Below are 13,825 nucleotides of genomic sequence, written 5' to 3' on the forward strand. Positions count from 1 at the left end.
ACTCAGTGATTGCATCAAAGCTGGAGATGAAGACACAGTGTTAACCACATGAACCCTAGCATCCCTATTCTGGGCAGGATGTCATAATAGGTGAACATTGTCCTAAAATCGTATTCATTAGCAGATCGTGTTGTGATGCATTGTGACCTTGTAGATCAGCTATTTTCTGCAAAGACATTTGGTGTAAAGGGAAAAAATGAAGGGGCAAAGTATATAGTAGACCCTTGGGGGACCCTGCCGTTCAACAAAATATATAGGGCTGAACAAAAAGGCTAACAAAAGTGAGTGAATGTTGACATCTGACCTCTGGTGGCGTTGTCGAGGTGGTTTTTCACCATGGTCACCAAATCCTGACTCTTGTTGAGGCGAGCGTAGTGGTAAGAGTCGTGTCCCAGGCTGTCCACCACAGACACATCAGCACCGTTCTTCAACAGCACTTCAACCGCATCTTTACAGCCGTACTCACAGCCCAGGATCAGAGCTGTTCTGAGGGTGATGACACACGGCAGGACAGGTCAGGCATACTTTCTCACTCGGTATTTTTCTCACTCGCAAAAACAGGTTATATTTCTTCTTTCTTTTTTACAGGTACAGATAAATAAGCATGATTGAGTACATTTCTTGAAGGGAAAATGTAATAGATTTAAACCCTCTTACTCTGTGCAGGCAGTTTTGACATTAAGCTCTAAAAAAGACTTGTAATGTTACACAAAATAGTTTGATGTCTGTAATATTATGGTTGGCATTTCTAGAACTCACGAACACATCACAACACTATTTTTGTCGTGAGACACCATCGTACGACATAGTATAAATTGTGCTTAAAAAAAGTTTAGTCTCATCGCAAATCTTTGGTCTGAACTTTCACACACACCGCATATTGCACTTTCACCGTTTGTATCCATCTAGGTGCCATAATGTGATTTTCCTTACTTGTTTTGTTTGTCACGGGTGGCAATGTCTGCTCCTCGCTCCAGCAACAGCTGGCAGATGCGTGGATGGCACATCTGGGTGGCCAGCACCAGAGGGGTCCTCCCATCCTGGAAAACAAATACACACTTGCCCATAAACACCACCAGCAACGTCATAATCTTCACGACTCAAAATACAAAAAAGTAAAGCGGTCATGCATTTAGCCTCCACGGTAAATATTTATTTGAATGAATGAATCTCTTTTCACCACGCATGAAGCAAACCACTTTACAGTATAAAACTACAACTACTATTATAATAAAAGTAACAATAGCACAAAAGGCAACATGGGTTGCCAGATCTTCTTATTATAATTTCCCTGCAAGATTTTATTTGAAAATAGACGATCTACAAGCTCACATCGTGTCGCGATGCGATGCGTTGTGAGCTTGTAGATCTGCTATTTTCAAATAGCTGATGTATATGTTAAAGTGCTCATGTGGCCCATAGTCTCGCTTCTTTTGGGCTGGTGTTCCTGGACCTAGTTGCTTGTTTCTCTCACCACACAAATTCACTAACGCTAGACAACGACAATACAATGTGTGACATGAACCCGCAAATCAGTACTCACAAAATCAGTGGCATTCACAGAAACTCCACTGTCGCAAAGCAGCTTCACACTGGAGGAGCAGCCGGCCATGACTGTAGAAAACAAAGAGCACAAACAACCTTAATCAATTCACCCCATTTAGCAAAATCTAATCCATGACATGAGAATGTGCTTGGCCTCAAATACTGCAAAACATGTGTCGAATAAAAGGCAATTACAGTTACAATTGCTCTCATTACTATGATCAAAACATTCCCTTTAGATTAGTTGGGCTGTAGGCAGATATTATTCCCAATATCTGCAACAAATTATAGAGCAAGCATCGACTTTGTTGGAGATTACATTCAATTCCAAGAGCACCAGTGCATCGTTGTTCAGAATGGGAGTTTAAAGGTCAATGTATGCTTTGTGCGACAAGTGTCAACCGGTGCGTCGCACTACGACGAAAAGTGACGTCAAAACAAAATGTGACGTCAAAACAAACGGTGTCGCTTTGCGTACCTACTGGAAAAAAATAATGGTTGCAGACACTTTATAAAATGTCCCTTGCTGTTATTGGTTTGGGAAAATGAAGTAAGCCCCTTTACCACTGAGATGCACAAGAACATTCACTTCCTTGTTTACGTTTTCTGGCAATGTGCTGTTGGCGAGTCGCAGACAGTATGAATGCTCAAAACTCAGAATGTTGTGAGATACGTAGTGTGATGTGGTGCCGTTCGACACTTTCTGCTCAAAGCATATATTGGCCTTAAGAGAGTAATTGTGGAGAGGAGACATGACTTTTCTTACCAGCATCATGCAGAGCTGTTCTCCCCTGTAGATCGACATTTCCAACGGGACAATTGTGCTGTGGAAAGACATGAGAAAGAGTGGAGTTGCTGAAAAACGTTTGCAAAGTTGTTCCAAATTACTACTAAAATAAATAAATCATGAACAAGGCTTGTAGCAACTTGAACAGCACTGAACATAAATAACATTTCTGGTTGACATCTTTCACAGCTGTGGAGAAAACTGTTAAAGTGGTACAACTGCGGTGGCTCTGGCGACACGGCTGTGAATGTGAGGCCCAACAACAGGCAGGTCATGTCAGGCAAGAGGTCCATTATGCAGAAACGCAACAATATCTCCCCGTACACCTGTCGCTCACCAAATGACACTTCACTACCACGGCGATGAGGGCTCGCTATGAACGCTTTGAGGACTCAATGCCTGCCTTATGTAGCCTGAGCTAGCTTGCGGGCAAGCTAGCTCGGGGCCCCCACTATAAAAAACCCTTCTCTCTCCAGCAACAAGGTCCAAAAGCGAGCAGCACGGTCAAATGACAAGGGGGGGTAGGGGGCAATAGCGTAAAGGGAAGAAATCCTATACCTCAAGGGTTCAGGTTGTCAGAAGGAGTTGGGGGTTGTTTTGGGGGGGGGGGGGGGGGTTAGGTGTCCGGCTGCTATCTGCAGCGTGATGACGGCACCTAGAATGGACGACAGGTTTGCAGGAGGGCGGGCTTGTCAACACCACCAACAGCCCCCCAGCTCTATTAGGTGGTTGCCATACCAGGGCTGGGGGGGGGTGGGGGGGGGGGGGGTGCCACGCTGTGAGGGCACAATGTTGTCCAGATAGCCTATCACTGTAAACACATAAATCCATTCGCAGGCCATGGTGGTGACTCAACAGGACCTGGTGTTGAATGATCATATGTTGGCTCGGCTGTCTGAGCTGTGAGGCTAGGAACTGCCCCAGCAACAGCCGATTCCCCTAGCAGCCTACAGTAGCTGTTGTTTGGGTAACTGCGAGGCAGAACTGTCAAGCATGCAATCTATACAGTACATGTTCTGTACGTGGAAATTCTGTTTTTAACTGTTCCTCAGGGAGGGAGTCACTTTACCTGCAAGAGTTTCTGCACGCACAAAGAATGTCCATTTCTTGAAGCCAGATGAAGAGCATTTTTACCTAGACAATGATAAATGTATATCAGAACATTATATTAGTACACACTATGTACTTCTTGCAAATGACTCTATATTCACTTTTAATCAAACACTACATTTGTCTTAGCAGTTAGCACATTTAGGCTAACAACAACCCATGTTCAACTGAAAGTGAACAAGTCAACACTTCTTCAGTACTTTTTCTCATACCACACGGTCATGTACCAAAGTATAAATATATGTATTTGGTTAAGTGTTGATAACTATGTTACACCCATGAGTAATCATGTCTATCATGACTTAGGCAAAGTAAATCACAGGGTAGAATCAGGTATCCCTGAAGTCAGTCCGCCATAGCATTCATTACCATTTACACTCGGCTCACAACCATGACCTGACTGTGATTACTGTCTCATCATTCATTACCATTTACACACATCTCACAACCATGATGCGATCATGATTACTGTCTCACCGGTGGCATCAGTTGCTGTGATGTCCACATTGTGTCCCAGGAAGAGGTTCAGACAGTCTATGTGTCCTCTAGTTGAAGCCAAATGGAAGCTGTAAAATGGAACAAAAAATGTAAGAAGTGTTGGAGGAGAGAGGGGGAAGAATGGGCACAGTCATGAGACATACATTGAGTACTGTACAGAAGGGCACTAGAAAATGTGAGAGATGGAAAGGTTGGAGTGAAATATAAAGACAAGGGTAAGATTGTAAATGGATGCCCGGAACCTTGCTGTCAGCAGTTCACTATTCCGAAAGCACAAACCTAAAGCTTCCTCTATACAGGTTTTATTTTTTATTGAAAATCTGTTATTTTCAAAAAGCAACACCTTCATGCGATGACGTACAAATTCCACTCTAGAGTCTGTAAATGTATGATAGTCCAATTGAAATCTTAGCCATATTAGTTTTTATTCTCCTAACAGAGCCCTCATAATCAGCCATAGAAGCTTCCTTGCTATGCCTGATTTATCCTTATTTGCATGCCGGTGTTGCGCACCAAAAATAGCAGATGTACAAGCTTACAGCATGTCGCACTGCGACGCGTTGTGAGCTTGTAGATTGGCTATTTTCAGTGTGTGACATAATGCGCAATTAAGTATAACTCAGACTCTACTGTGCAGCATGTTGGCTTGGGCCACGTCATGCTAATTCCCCTTAATCATCATTCCTTTAATTGCCGGCGGCTGTTTTTCACTTGCTCCGTTGACCCACATCCAAAGCTGCCGCCTCTCTCCCCATGGTCTGAAAAACACTTGTCTGTAAACCAATCTTAGTGTGTTGACTGCCAAGCCACAGGGCCCTGTTTACTCTCTAACCCCTAAGTATCTGCCGGGGAGACAGGGAGGCTGACACCTCAACACTGGCGCCGGTATTTAAAACCATGCGATGGTATTAAAAAACCCTGCTGATGGCCGGGAGATGCAGCTACTCAAAGGGCCTTGACCTCCAAGGGCAGGCACTGGGTATAGGAAGCACACTAAAGAGATAAGTGATATGACTCACAACAAAATGTCTAATGGGCAAAGGGAATTTCCAGGGGTTGTATACCGGAGGAATGCTTCAAAACAATGTCCGATAAGTCGAAAGATTAATGAGGGCGGACAATTTCCTGGTGACTTTACTCGACAAATATGGACCAAATCCAAAGAAAATAAGTTGACTGACATCACAAAGAAACCAACTAGCTACAAAGCTTTTGGTCTGGAAAGCACAACCTGTTCCCTATGTTAATATCCTAAATAGTGAGGGAATACACACTTTAACCACCTCTAAACCTTCTTATATTATACTATAGTTTATAGTATAGAGTCTATTGTACAGTAAACTAATACTTAGTTGACTGGGGCCGGCTCTGTACTTGGTCTGCTCTTTTTTTCCACCTCTACAACAAATGTCTTTGCCGAAAATGGCCGATCTACAAGCTCACAACGTAATGCGTTCCCCCAAGAACAGGGACGCTAGGGTTCAAGTGGTTAATAGCGGCTGAGATGTGGGCCTCATGCCATCGTCAGAGCACAGTGAACTGTGTATTGTGAAGCAACATGCATGGAGTTTAGAATACTTACTTCTCCGTTTGCACTCTGCTAAGACTTAGAAGGTTCAGATAATCTGCCCATCCTTACTTTAAGGTCAATTAAATATTTTTCTACTGAAATTGGTGACTAAGGTCTTGTAACAACTTATGTTGATCTGCAGAGCAACTTCAACAGTACACGTGAAGTATAACGTAAAATATGTAGAATACGTGTGGCGTAAAAGCCCTTATAACTTCTATATATCTTAAACAAATTTACCTTCTTACCCGCTATTATCATTGTTGTGAAATATTAAAGAATGAATCCCCACAAATGTAGAAGGTGGTTCCGAAGCACAGATGTACATTAAAATAGATTTACAAATGGCACTCCAGGCAGCATTGCCTCTCCGTCTCTCTCTCTCTCTCTTTGAGTGGGATGAGTCCATGTAGATATGTCATTTCATCTGACCACCTGCTTCTTCAGGCAGGGCGCTTTCAGGTTGACACTTCAGGGGATATGGGTGCTATTATTAGACTGGATAGAGAGAGTAATGGATGGCAGTGGAGCCATGTACTGCACCATCATGGTCTGCATCATCTGCCTGTCATGTGTGTATACAATCAATGGTCTACTCCAGGGGTATTCAATGTTTTCAGGCCAAGGACCCCCCTAGCTGAGAGAGAGATGAAGCAGGGACCCCCTACTCTATATTGTATAAAATTGTGTTTCAGATAAAAGTTTTTTTTTTACTTAGTCTGCTCTTTTTTCCCTCTACACCTATAGCCTCTTTGCCAAAAATAGCCGATCTACAAGCTCTCAACGCCTCGCGCTGCGAGGCGTTGAGAGCTTGTAGATCTGCTATTTTCGGCTAATGTTCCCCTCAGAAAAAGGAATTCTAGGGTTTAAGTGGTTAATGTAAAAAAAACTAAATCCTATCACACAAAGATTTGGCGGACCCCCTATAGTAGCTCTGAGGACCCCCTAGGGGTCCCAGACCCCCTGTCTACTCTACTGTCAAGGTGCACTAGTTCAGTCAGAAACGGCCTGATCCTGACACTGGGAAGCATTTCAATGGTTATATGCTTCAGATGAGTGTTGAGTGTTGACATCAATTTGTCTCATTTGACCCCCCTGACCCTGTCAATATCAGCTTTGCAAATAGATATTAATCCTGAACTTAAATTAGAAAATGTAAAAAACATGATTACGTCACAGCATCAAGCTCAACCACATATAGACTAAACAGCCAGCTCACAGTTATTGTTATTCTAATAAAAGACAAACAATTCATTACCACTAATCCTACAAAACAATGGTCGAGCGGTGTTATCTTTAGACAGTATTGTAGCTTTGTGATGGAGGGGCACGTGTCAGTATAAGCATCTCAGATGGCTTTCTTTCTCGCACTGCTAAACCCCCGTCAGCGATCACAACTGCCAAAGGTGTGGTGGATGGGATTAACTGCCAGAAACCATCTAGCTAACAATGTGCTGCGCTGGAGAACCAAACTGCATACCTTAATAGAGAGCGGTTCAAGCTTAATTCATTAGCTAACCCAAGGCATTTCAAGTTATATGCCAGGGATTACAGTTAGTGATTAGTTTCCCCACAGATGTAGATGCGTAGACTTAAAAAAAGATTGGATCGTCACTCTACCATCCTTTGTTCTGTGTGCAGCCCCCGATCTAGGGACTTGCTTAAATCAACAAAGTAGCTGAAAGTAGCTGACTTTTCAAAAAAACATATCTCCTTCCCCGATATGATGAGGAGAGCCCATGTGTTGATAAACAACATATATACTGGTTCTGGGTGGGCTGTCCTGAGTCAAGAGCTGTGAACGTGACAAGTGAACACTGCCAAGGATGACAGAGACTGTATACAGTGAGTTTTACTACATGGCTGGTGCCAAGGTGCTGAATTTAGCCCCGACAAATTCTAGCACCTTATGATAATGCAAGCCACATCTCTGGGGAATGTAGTATGTGTAATTGTTTATTTTTTTTTCAACGTGCATGTGCACAGTAGTTGGGTCTATTCAATGGCCATTGCCGTGAAAGCATCTCACACACTGCTGGAAATACTCAGCATGTTGACTGGAATTTGGTGCTTTATAGCCGGAGGCTGCAACAAAGCCAGAGTGAAAATACACCTGAAACAGAGATCACAGCCCAGTGGCTTCTTCAAATATCTGGGCTCAAGGTCAGGAGGACTGGATACCCTAAAATGCTGGTGTTGGAATCTGGTTAAATTTACCTCCTGGGAAGAAAACATGTCTGGCTTAGCAACTTCTTTCATAGGGCTGGAGGTAATTAAATAGGTTGGCATTTTTAGACAGAAGACATTTCATCCAAGGATGTGCCCATTATTTTCCAACGGTAGAATTAAAAAAGACAGTGTCCATAAGAAATGTAAAATGAATTGGCCCTGGATTGTCCAACAGCCACCTGAGCGTGTTTCTGACGCGGTTCTACCACTGCTTCCTCTGCTATGCTCCTCTATCATTCTCCATGTTCAATAAATTTAATAATATCCAACATTTTGTAAAAGATTGTTTTTCAAAGCTCACCAAATACACCCAGAACAGTGGGCCAGAACAGTGGCCCAGACTGAATCCCTCCCAGATCTGTATTTGCAGCAAGTCATTTCCTGTGTGGTCACAATATAAACAGCTTCGAGGCCATGGCGAGTGACCACAAATGTTCCTCATACCATCCGTGAACTCCTCCACTGACCTTGAGAGACAGAGGGAGGCTAAAACAGGAATTCCTGGAAATAAACGTGGCTACATAATGATGTTGAACTCCAAGGGAATCCATGTGCAGGGCAGGTGGAGGGAGAGAGTTCCCTGAGAGTATATGAGTCTCCAAAATGATGTTTACAAGACATTATTAGGGTGGGTTATGGTTTGGCTTGCAGGAGGACTTCATAAAATGAGGCGAGAGGCTAATCAGTGTTGCAATGACCTCACTCTGGATGTGCAGAGGTAGAATGAAGGAGACAGCTTCAGTGCTTGGAATTAGACCCACTAAGCACTTTTGGAGGTGCTGCTATTCAACACGACAGAATGGAGGGAGGGAGGGAGGGAGGCAGGGAGGGACAGATAAATAGACAGACAGAGAGAGAGATTGTGTGTAACTGTGTGTGTGCACTCACGCAGAGCGTCCCTCCACGTCCAGCTTGGTCGGGATAACACCCTTTTTGCTGAGCACAGCGGCCACCTTGTCCACTTCCCCGCGCTCCACCGCCTTCATCAGCCGGTCGTCATACTTGTTCCAATCAGTGTTCTGCAGAGGGGCGAGAAGGGAGTGTCAAAAACATGTGCGCCGGGGGGGTGTACTTTAAATGTTTTACAAAAACCTGAGAAAAGGGTTGCTGTGATACATAGTTAAACAAAAGACATCACTGCTGAGAGAAGGGGTGTTTTCAGGAGACTGACACTCATACCCCTCTTATTGATCCCTACCGGATCAATAATGACCCCCCCCCCCCACACACACACACACACACACACACACACATTTAATGTTCGTGATGACCTTCAGAACCTGCAGTGCATAATATACTAACATTTTGATTCTATCTCAAATGTATCTCTAATGCAGTCATGAAATAAATAACAGCGGTACTACTAACTTTCCTTGACTTCCGTTCAGAGTCAGTTCGCCCCTATAGTATAAAGATATCCTTGAGTGCTTGTACAAAAAGCGTGGGAACACGGAGCTCTTAGTGCAAGAATGCACTTTTGTCAAGAATGCACTCTGACTCTTGAGTGGGGTCCACACAGTGGCCCAAAATGAAAGGAGTGCAATGAAATCTGTGTGGGATAATCTACCTCAGTGTCTAAGCACAGTCAAGCAGCTTTCCGACTCAACCACAACTCCATTGGCAGTGGCACCTACACAATTCCATTAAACAACAACATGTACTGGCTTACAGTTAAGACAACCTAGATCATGCCCTCAACATGCCCCAGAAAAATACAGAGGAGAGAAACAGTGTTAGGTTTTTCAGTCTCCAAGGAAAAAAGAAAAAGAAAGCATCCAAATACAATAACTGTTTTTAGAGAGGTCTTGTTAGTTTAAACAAACTTTCCATATGTCAACAGAGGATACCTACAAAGTGCATGGATGTGCATTTCAGCCAGCGACTCATCTTGGGTGAATGAAGCTGGTCCTTGCACAGCGTTACTGCAAAGGCTGCCAGGGTTCCGGTTCTCAAAAAACAAAAATAAATAAAGAAAAAACAACCCCAAAAAAAGGTATATATGTATATATAAATGTGTGTGTACAAAATCCCCCTGGGATTCACACAATTCACTCAGCCAGTGAGTGCAAAAACAACTGCCAGGAGGGAGGACAAACTGGCAACAGTTTAGACTGCAGTGGGGGTCCTCTGCTGGAAGAGCTCACCCCAGGTCAATTCCTCACTGGAGGACAAGAGGTTGATTTGCCAGGATTTTCTGTGCATTCCCCAGTTGCTCGCGGGCTCTGCCTGTGAGTTCATTACTGCACAGCAGTGTGGTCTTTCAGTTAAAACGGAGGGGAAGGAGGTATAAAGAGGAGGTGGAGATGGGGAGGTGGAGAAGCAGTTAGGACCAGCCCTGCCAGCCCCGGGTCCAGCCCTGGACGGCGACTGCAGCTCCTCCTCTGGAGGAAAAAAACAATCAACTCAGCCTGGCTACAGCTCTCCACGCTCAAGTATATTCCTTCCCTGTATCCTCCCCTATTAGTCAGCCTTCTAAAAGCCTGCTCACTCTTCTGCCGTGCTTTCCTCGCTGCAATGTAGTTTTGATTAGTCTTCTACCCCTCCTCCTCCTCTCGTCTTGAATCGCAGGTAAGTTATTTTCCCCTCCTCTCTACAAGCCGCCAGCTACGTGCTCAGCAGGGCTAAACTGAAGCGCTCCTGTCTATCAGTAGTCTCTCAGGCGTCTTTGCCCCACCAAATGGCAAGGTCAGTCAAGCTCTCTGGGGTAAATATGTGAGCTCTCCCCGGTTTAAAATATCCCCCCCTCCCCGGTAAACATCAGCGGTGCAGACAGCCCTGCAGACTGGTTACCTCTTTATTTTTTGACCCTCCAACCTTTCTCCAGTGTCTGATAGGAAGACAGGGGCTAAGAATACATTCTGTGCATGCCTTAACCATGAGTAATTGCGTCGGTGTCTATCACCACCGCAAGCACGGAACAAGGCCTGCCAAAAGACCTTGCTTTACGCTGGCACCCCCCAACACACTCCGCTCGCTCGCCTCCATCTGAAAATATTAACCTCGGTGGGGGGGGATTATGGTTTGCACATTTGAAGTGGTCCTGGCACTGACCCCTGCTGGATGCTGCTGGGCCAGAGGCTGCCGTTAACCCATTGAGACCTGAAGCCGATTCTCCGAGTCTCCTAAATCTCAACTGTTTTCTGAAAATCAGTGGTGCTCAATCTTTTTCATGTCAAGGACCCCCAAAATCATATGTATTTGGCCGCGGACCCCCATCAAATATTTTGTTCCAGGGACCCCCAGAAGCAAAGATTTGAGTTAAAAATGTTTGCTTTAAAAAAATATATATTTCAAAGATTTGCACACATTTTCACGATTTTTCAAAAATAGCAGATCTACAAGCTCGTAGCGCGGCACTCGGTGCCGCGCTATGAGCTTGTATATCTGCTATTTTTGAATAGCCCAAAGTGTGAAATAATGCTTTTTAGCTCAAATCTAAAAATGACACAGTTCCAGGTCTTAATGGGTTAACCCGTCCGTCTAAACTGGGTGGTGTGGCAGCAGAGCTCCCTGATCCCAGCCGCACGGTAGCAGGATTAGGTGTCAGCCTTTTACAATCAGCTGTCTGAGACGTCAGCCCCCCCATTACACAAATGTATACTTTGCCGTACGATTGCGTTGCTCGGTCGAAAATAACACGATTCGGCCATTACGCTCTCACCTACGTGATAAACGTAGCAAAAGCCTCGTTCTATTTCCAGCGGAAGACATCGCCGTCACTTTTTTTATTAGGTTATAATATGACAGGATAAGCGACGAGAGGCCGAGAGTTGGAGGGAAAGGAGGAGGTGGAAGGTGGACACGTTTAATTTACACACCCTGCGTCAGCTCCTTGTGGGCTCGGATTACTGTCCGCTGCCAGGCTGGCGTTAACCCATTAATACCTGGGACGCATCTGTGTCACTTTTAGATTTCTTTAGGCTATTCAAAAATAGCAGATATACAAGCTCATAGCGCGGCACCGAGTGCCGCGCTATGAGCTTGTAGATCTGCTATTTTTGAAAAATCGTGAAAATTATTTTTAAAATATATTTTTCAGATTATTTTTTTAGGATTTTGAAAATGTTTCGAAGCGGCCTCAGGTCTTAATGGGTTAACAGAGCAGTGGTGATATTCACAAACATGCAAAAAAGGCCTCCTCCACATGACATGTCATATGAAGAACTGGGTGTCAACTTACTAAAACTGCTCACCCTCGCATGGAGACAAAGGCGCCAAAATGGGACCTGGCCACAGGGCGCACTGTACATCCAAGTCACGTAAATATCCCATACAGGCGTGTTTGTTTGGATTCACTCTGCTCATGCACCAGTTTAGATTGGACTTGCATGGGAGTCTTGCCAAAGAGTAAGTAAATACGTCTTGTCTAGTAGGAGTATCCAGTCAGAACCAAGTTGCTCACTTTAAAGTGTTTAAAAAATATATAAATTGAATTGCAACATTGCAAAAAACATTAGGGGCTACATGGTGACAATTTACAACATTCTACAATAAAAAAAGAAAGCAAATGAAATGAGAATTCTGCCTCACATGATTTAGAAACCACATAGTAGTTCATTCTGAGCACAGCTGAACAAAAGTCCAAGCCTTTCTATGTCCTCGTTTTACACGGCTCATCAGATTGATGTTTTTGGTGAGCCATGTCAAGCTACTTTGCCTGCATCGTTACATACGGTGCCTACATTTGTTATTTAACCCATTAAGACCTGAGGCCGCTTCTAAACATTTTCTAAAACCTAAAAAAATATTCAAATATTTTTTTTTAACTGTTAGGATTTAGAAAACATTTTAATGAATCGCCTCAGGTCTTAATGGGTTAATTAGAGACTCCTTCTGTTATCATCACGTAAGGTTGGCGATCACTTTCTACAGACTGTCACTACTTGTGACGGTTCTCTAATGTCACCAACAGGACACGCCAGCTTGCCATCCGAGAGCGGTGGGCAAGAGACGGGATGGGAGGCAATAACATAAAGATGTCTGCTGAATGTGAAATGATGAAACCACATCTACAGTATTTGGTTTGCTGAGGTTATGGCTAGTAGATGACAGTGATCGTAGCAGACATCTGTAAAGTCACTTGGATGATGTCATGAGATCTTGACCTTTGCAATTTCTATGTTAATATAACTACTTATAAAAGCACTTGGCAAAACATGTCAACAAAGTGCTTTACATTAAATAAAATATTAAGTCGGCAAGAGAATAAAAAAACATGTCCTATCAAATCTAAAGTGCAGTGAGAAATAAAACATTAAGAGAGAATCAAACACATGTTTAGTATGTTTCAGTGATTTAAAAGAAGACAATGATTTAGCAAGCCTGAGCTCCTTAGGTAGGTCAAGGAGTCAAGGAGCCCTAACAGCAAAGGCACGGTTCGCCCTTTGTCTTCAGCCATGACACATGAACAACCAGCAGGTTCATGGTCGACTCGAGGACCTCAATCAGCATGCAGACTTGTAAGGTGTGTCTGTGGTTAGAGAGTTGGAACTCTTACAGTGTCTACAGGATAGAACCCGATGACATATGAATAGCGGTGTTGTCTCAAGACAAACCTTGACAGAAGGGGGTTTTTGTGTGTGCGTGTGTGTGTGCGTGCGCGTGATATGAGAGCACCTTGTGTTACAGCTGGACTACTTCTGCAAGAGGTGACGTCAGGCTGCTCCCAGGTGAACCCTGGGGTGGTTCATTTTAACCCAATGGGTTCAAAAGGAACCACAACAGGAAAGAATACCAAAACAACAACACCCAGAAAATGGAAGTAACTGATTTCTGATGCCATTTCTCATTTACCATTATCCTTAAGAAATGATATGACCTCCATGAGTGACTGTCATGTTGACATGGACTACCAAATAAATTATAATATAGATCCTACTGTAGCCTCTATAATGTCTCTGGGTGTCCACGCCAACAGCCACTTATGTAGTATATGAGTGACTGTAAATGGAAATTTGACTGTAAATGTTGACATGGACTACATATTAATATTGCAACGTTTTGGCACACCTTCATATGGAAATGTTCAGAAATGTTTGTCATGTTCTATTCTAGAAAGGCAAACAAATAAAAAATGTAAAATATTT

At 43.7% G+C, this 13,825-nt stretch overlaps 1 protein-coding gene across 2 annotated transcripts in view; it reads right to left on the reverse strand.

Moving 5' to 3' along the window:
• uacab (uveal autoantigen with coiled-coil domains and ankyrin repeats b) overlaps positions 1-13,825 on the reverse strand; it is a 51,856-nt gene that overhangs the window by 12,631 nt on the left and 25,400 nt on the right. Inside the window, exons 1-8 of one of the 2 annotated variants that reach the window (XM_080438838.1) lie at positions 9,591-10,365; positions 8,628-8,758; positions 3,920-4,008; positions 3,402-3,466; positions 2,312-2,369; positions 1,544-1,614; positions 934-1,040; positions 305-486 (exon numbers count right to left, since the gene is read on the reverse strand). In XM_080438838.1, coding sequence (XP_080294964.1) covers positions 305-486; positions 934-1,040; positions 1,544-1,614; positions 2,312-2,369; positions 3,402-3,466; positions 3,920-4,008; positions 8,628-8,758; positions 9,591-9,626 — 739 coding nt within the window. In that variant the 5' untranslated portion in view covers positions 9,627-10,365. Of the gene's footprint in view, positions 1-304; positions 487-933; positions 1,041-1,543; positions 1,615-2,311; positions 2,370-3,401; positions 3,467-3,919; positions 4,009-8,627; positions 8,759-9,590; positions 10,366-13,825 lie in introns of those variants that run through there. The other variant, XM_080438837.1, reaches the window with a different exon arrangement.

The sequence above is a fragment of the Gymnoscopelus braueri genome (genome assembly GCF_963280865.1).
Source record: "Gymnoscopelus braueri genome assembly, chromosome: 1".
Classification (NCBI taxonomy): Eukaryota; Metazoa; Chordata; class Actinopteri; order Myctophiformes; family Myctophidae; genus Gymnoscopelus; species Gymnoscopelus braueri.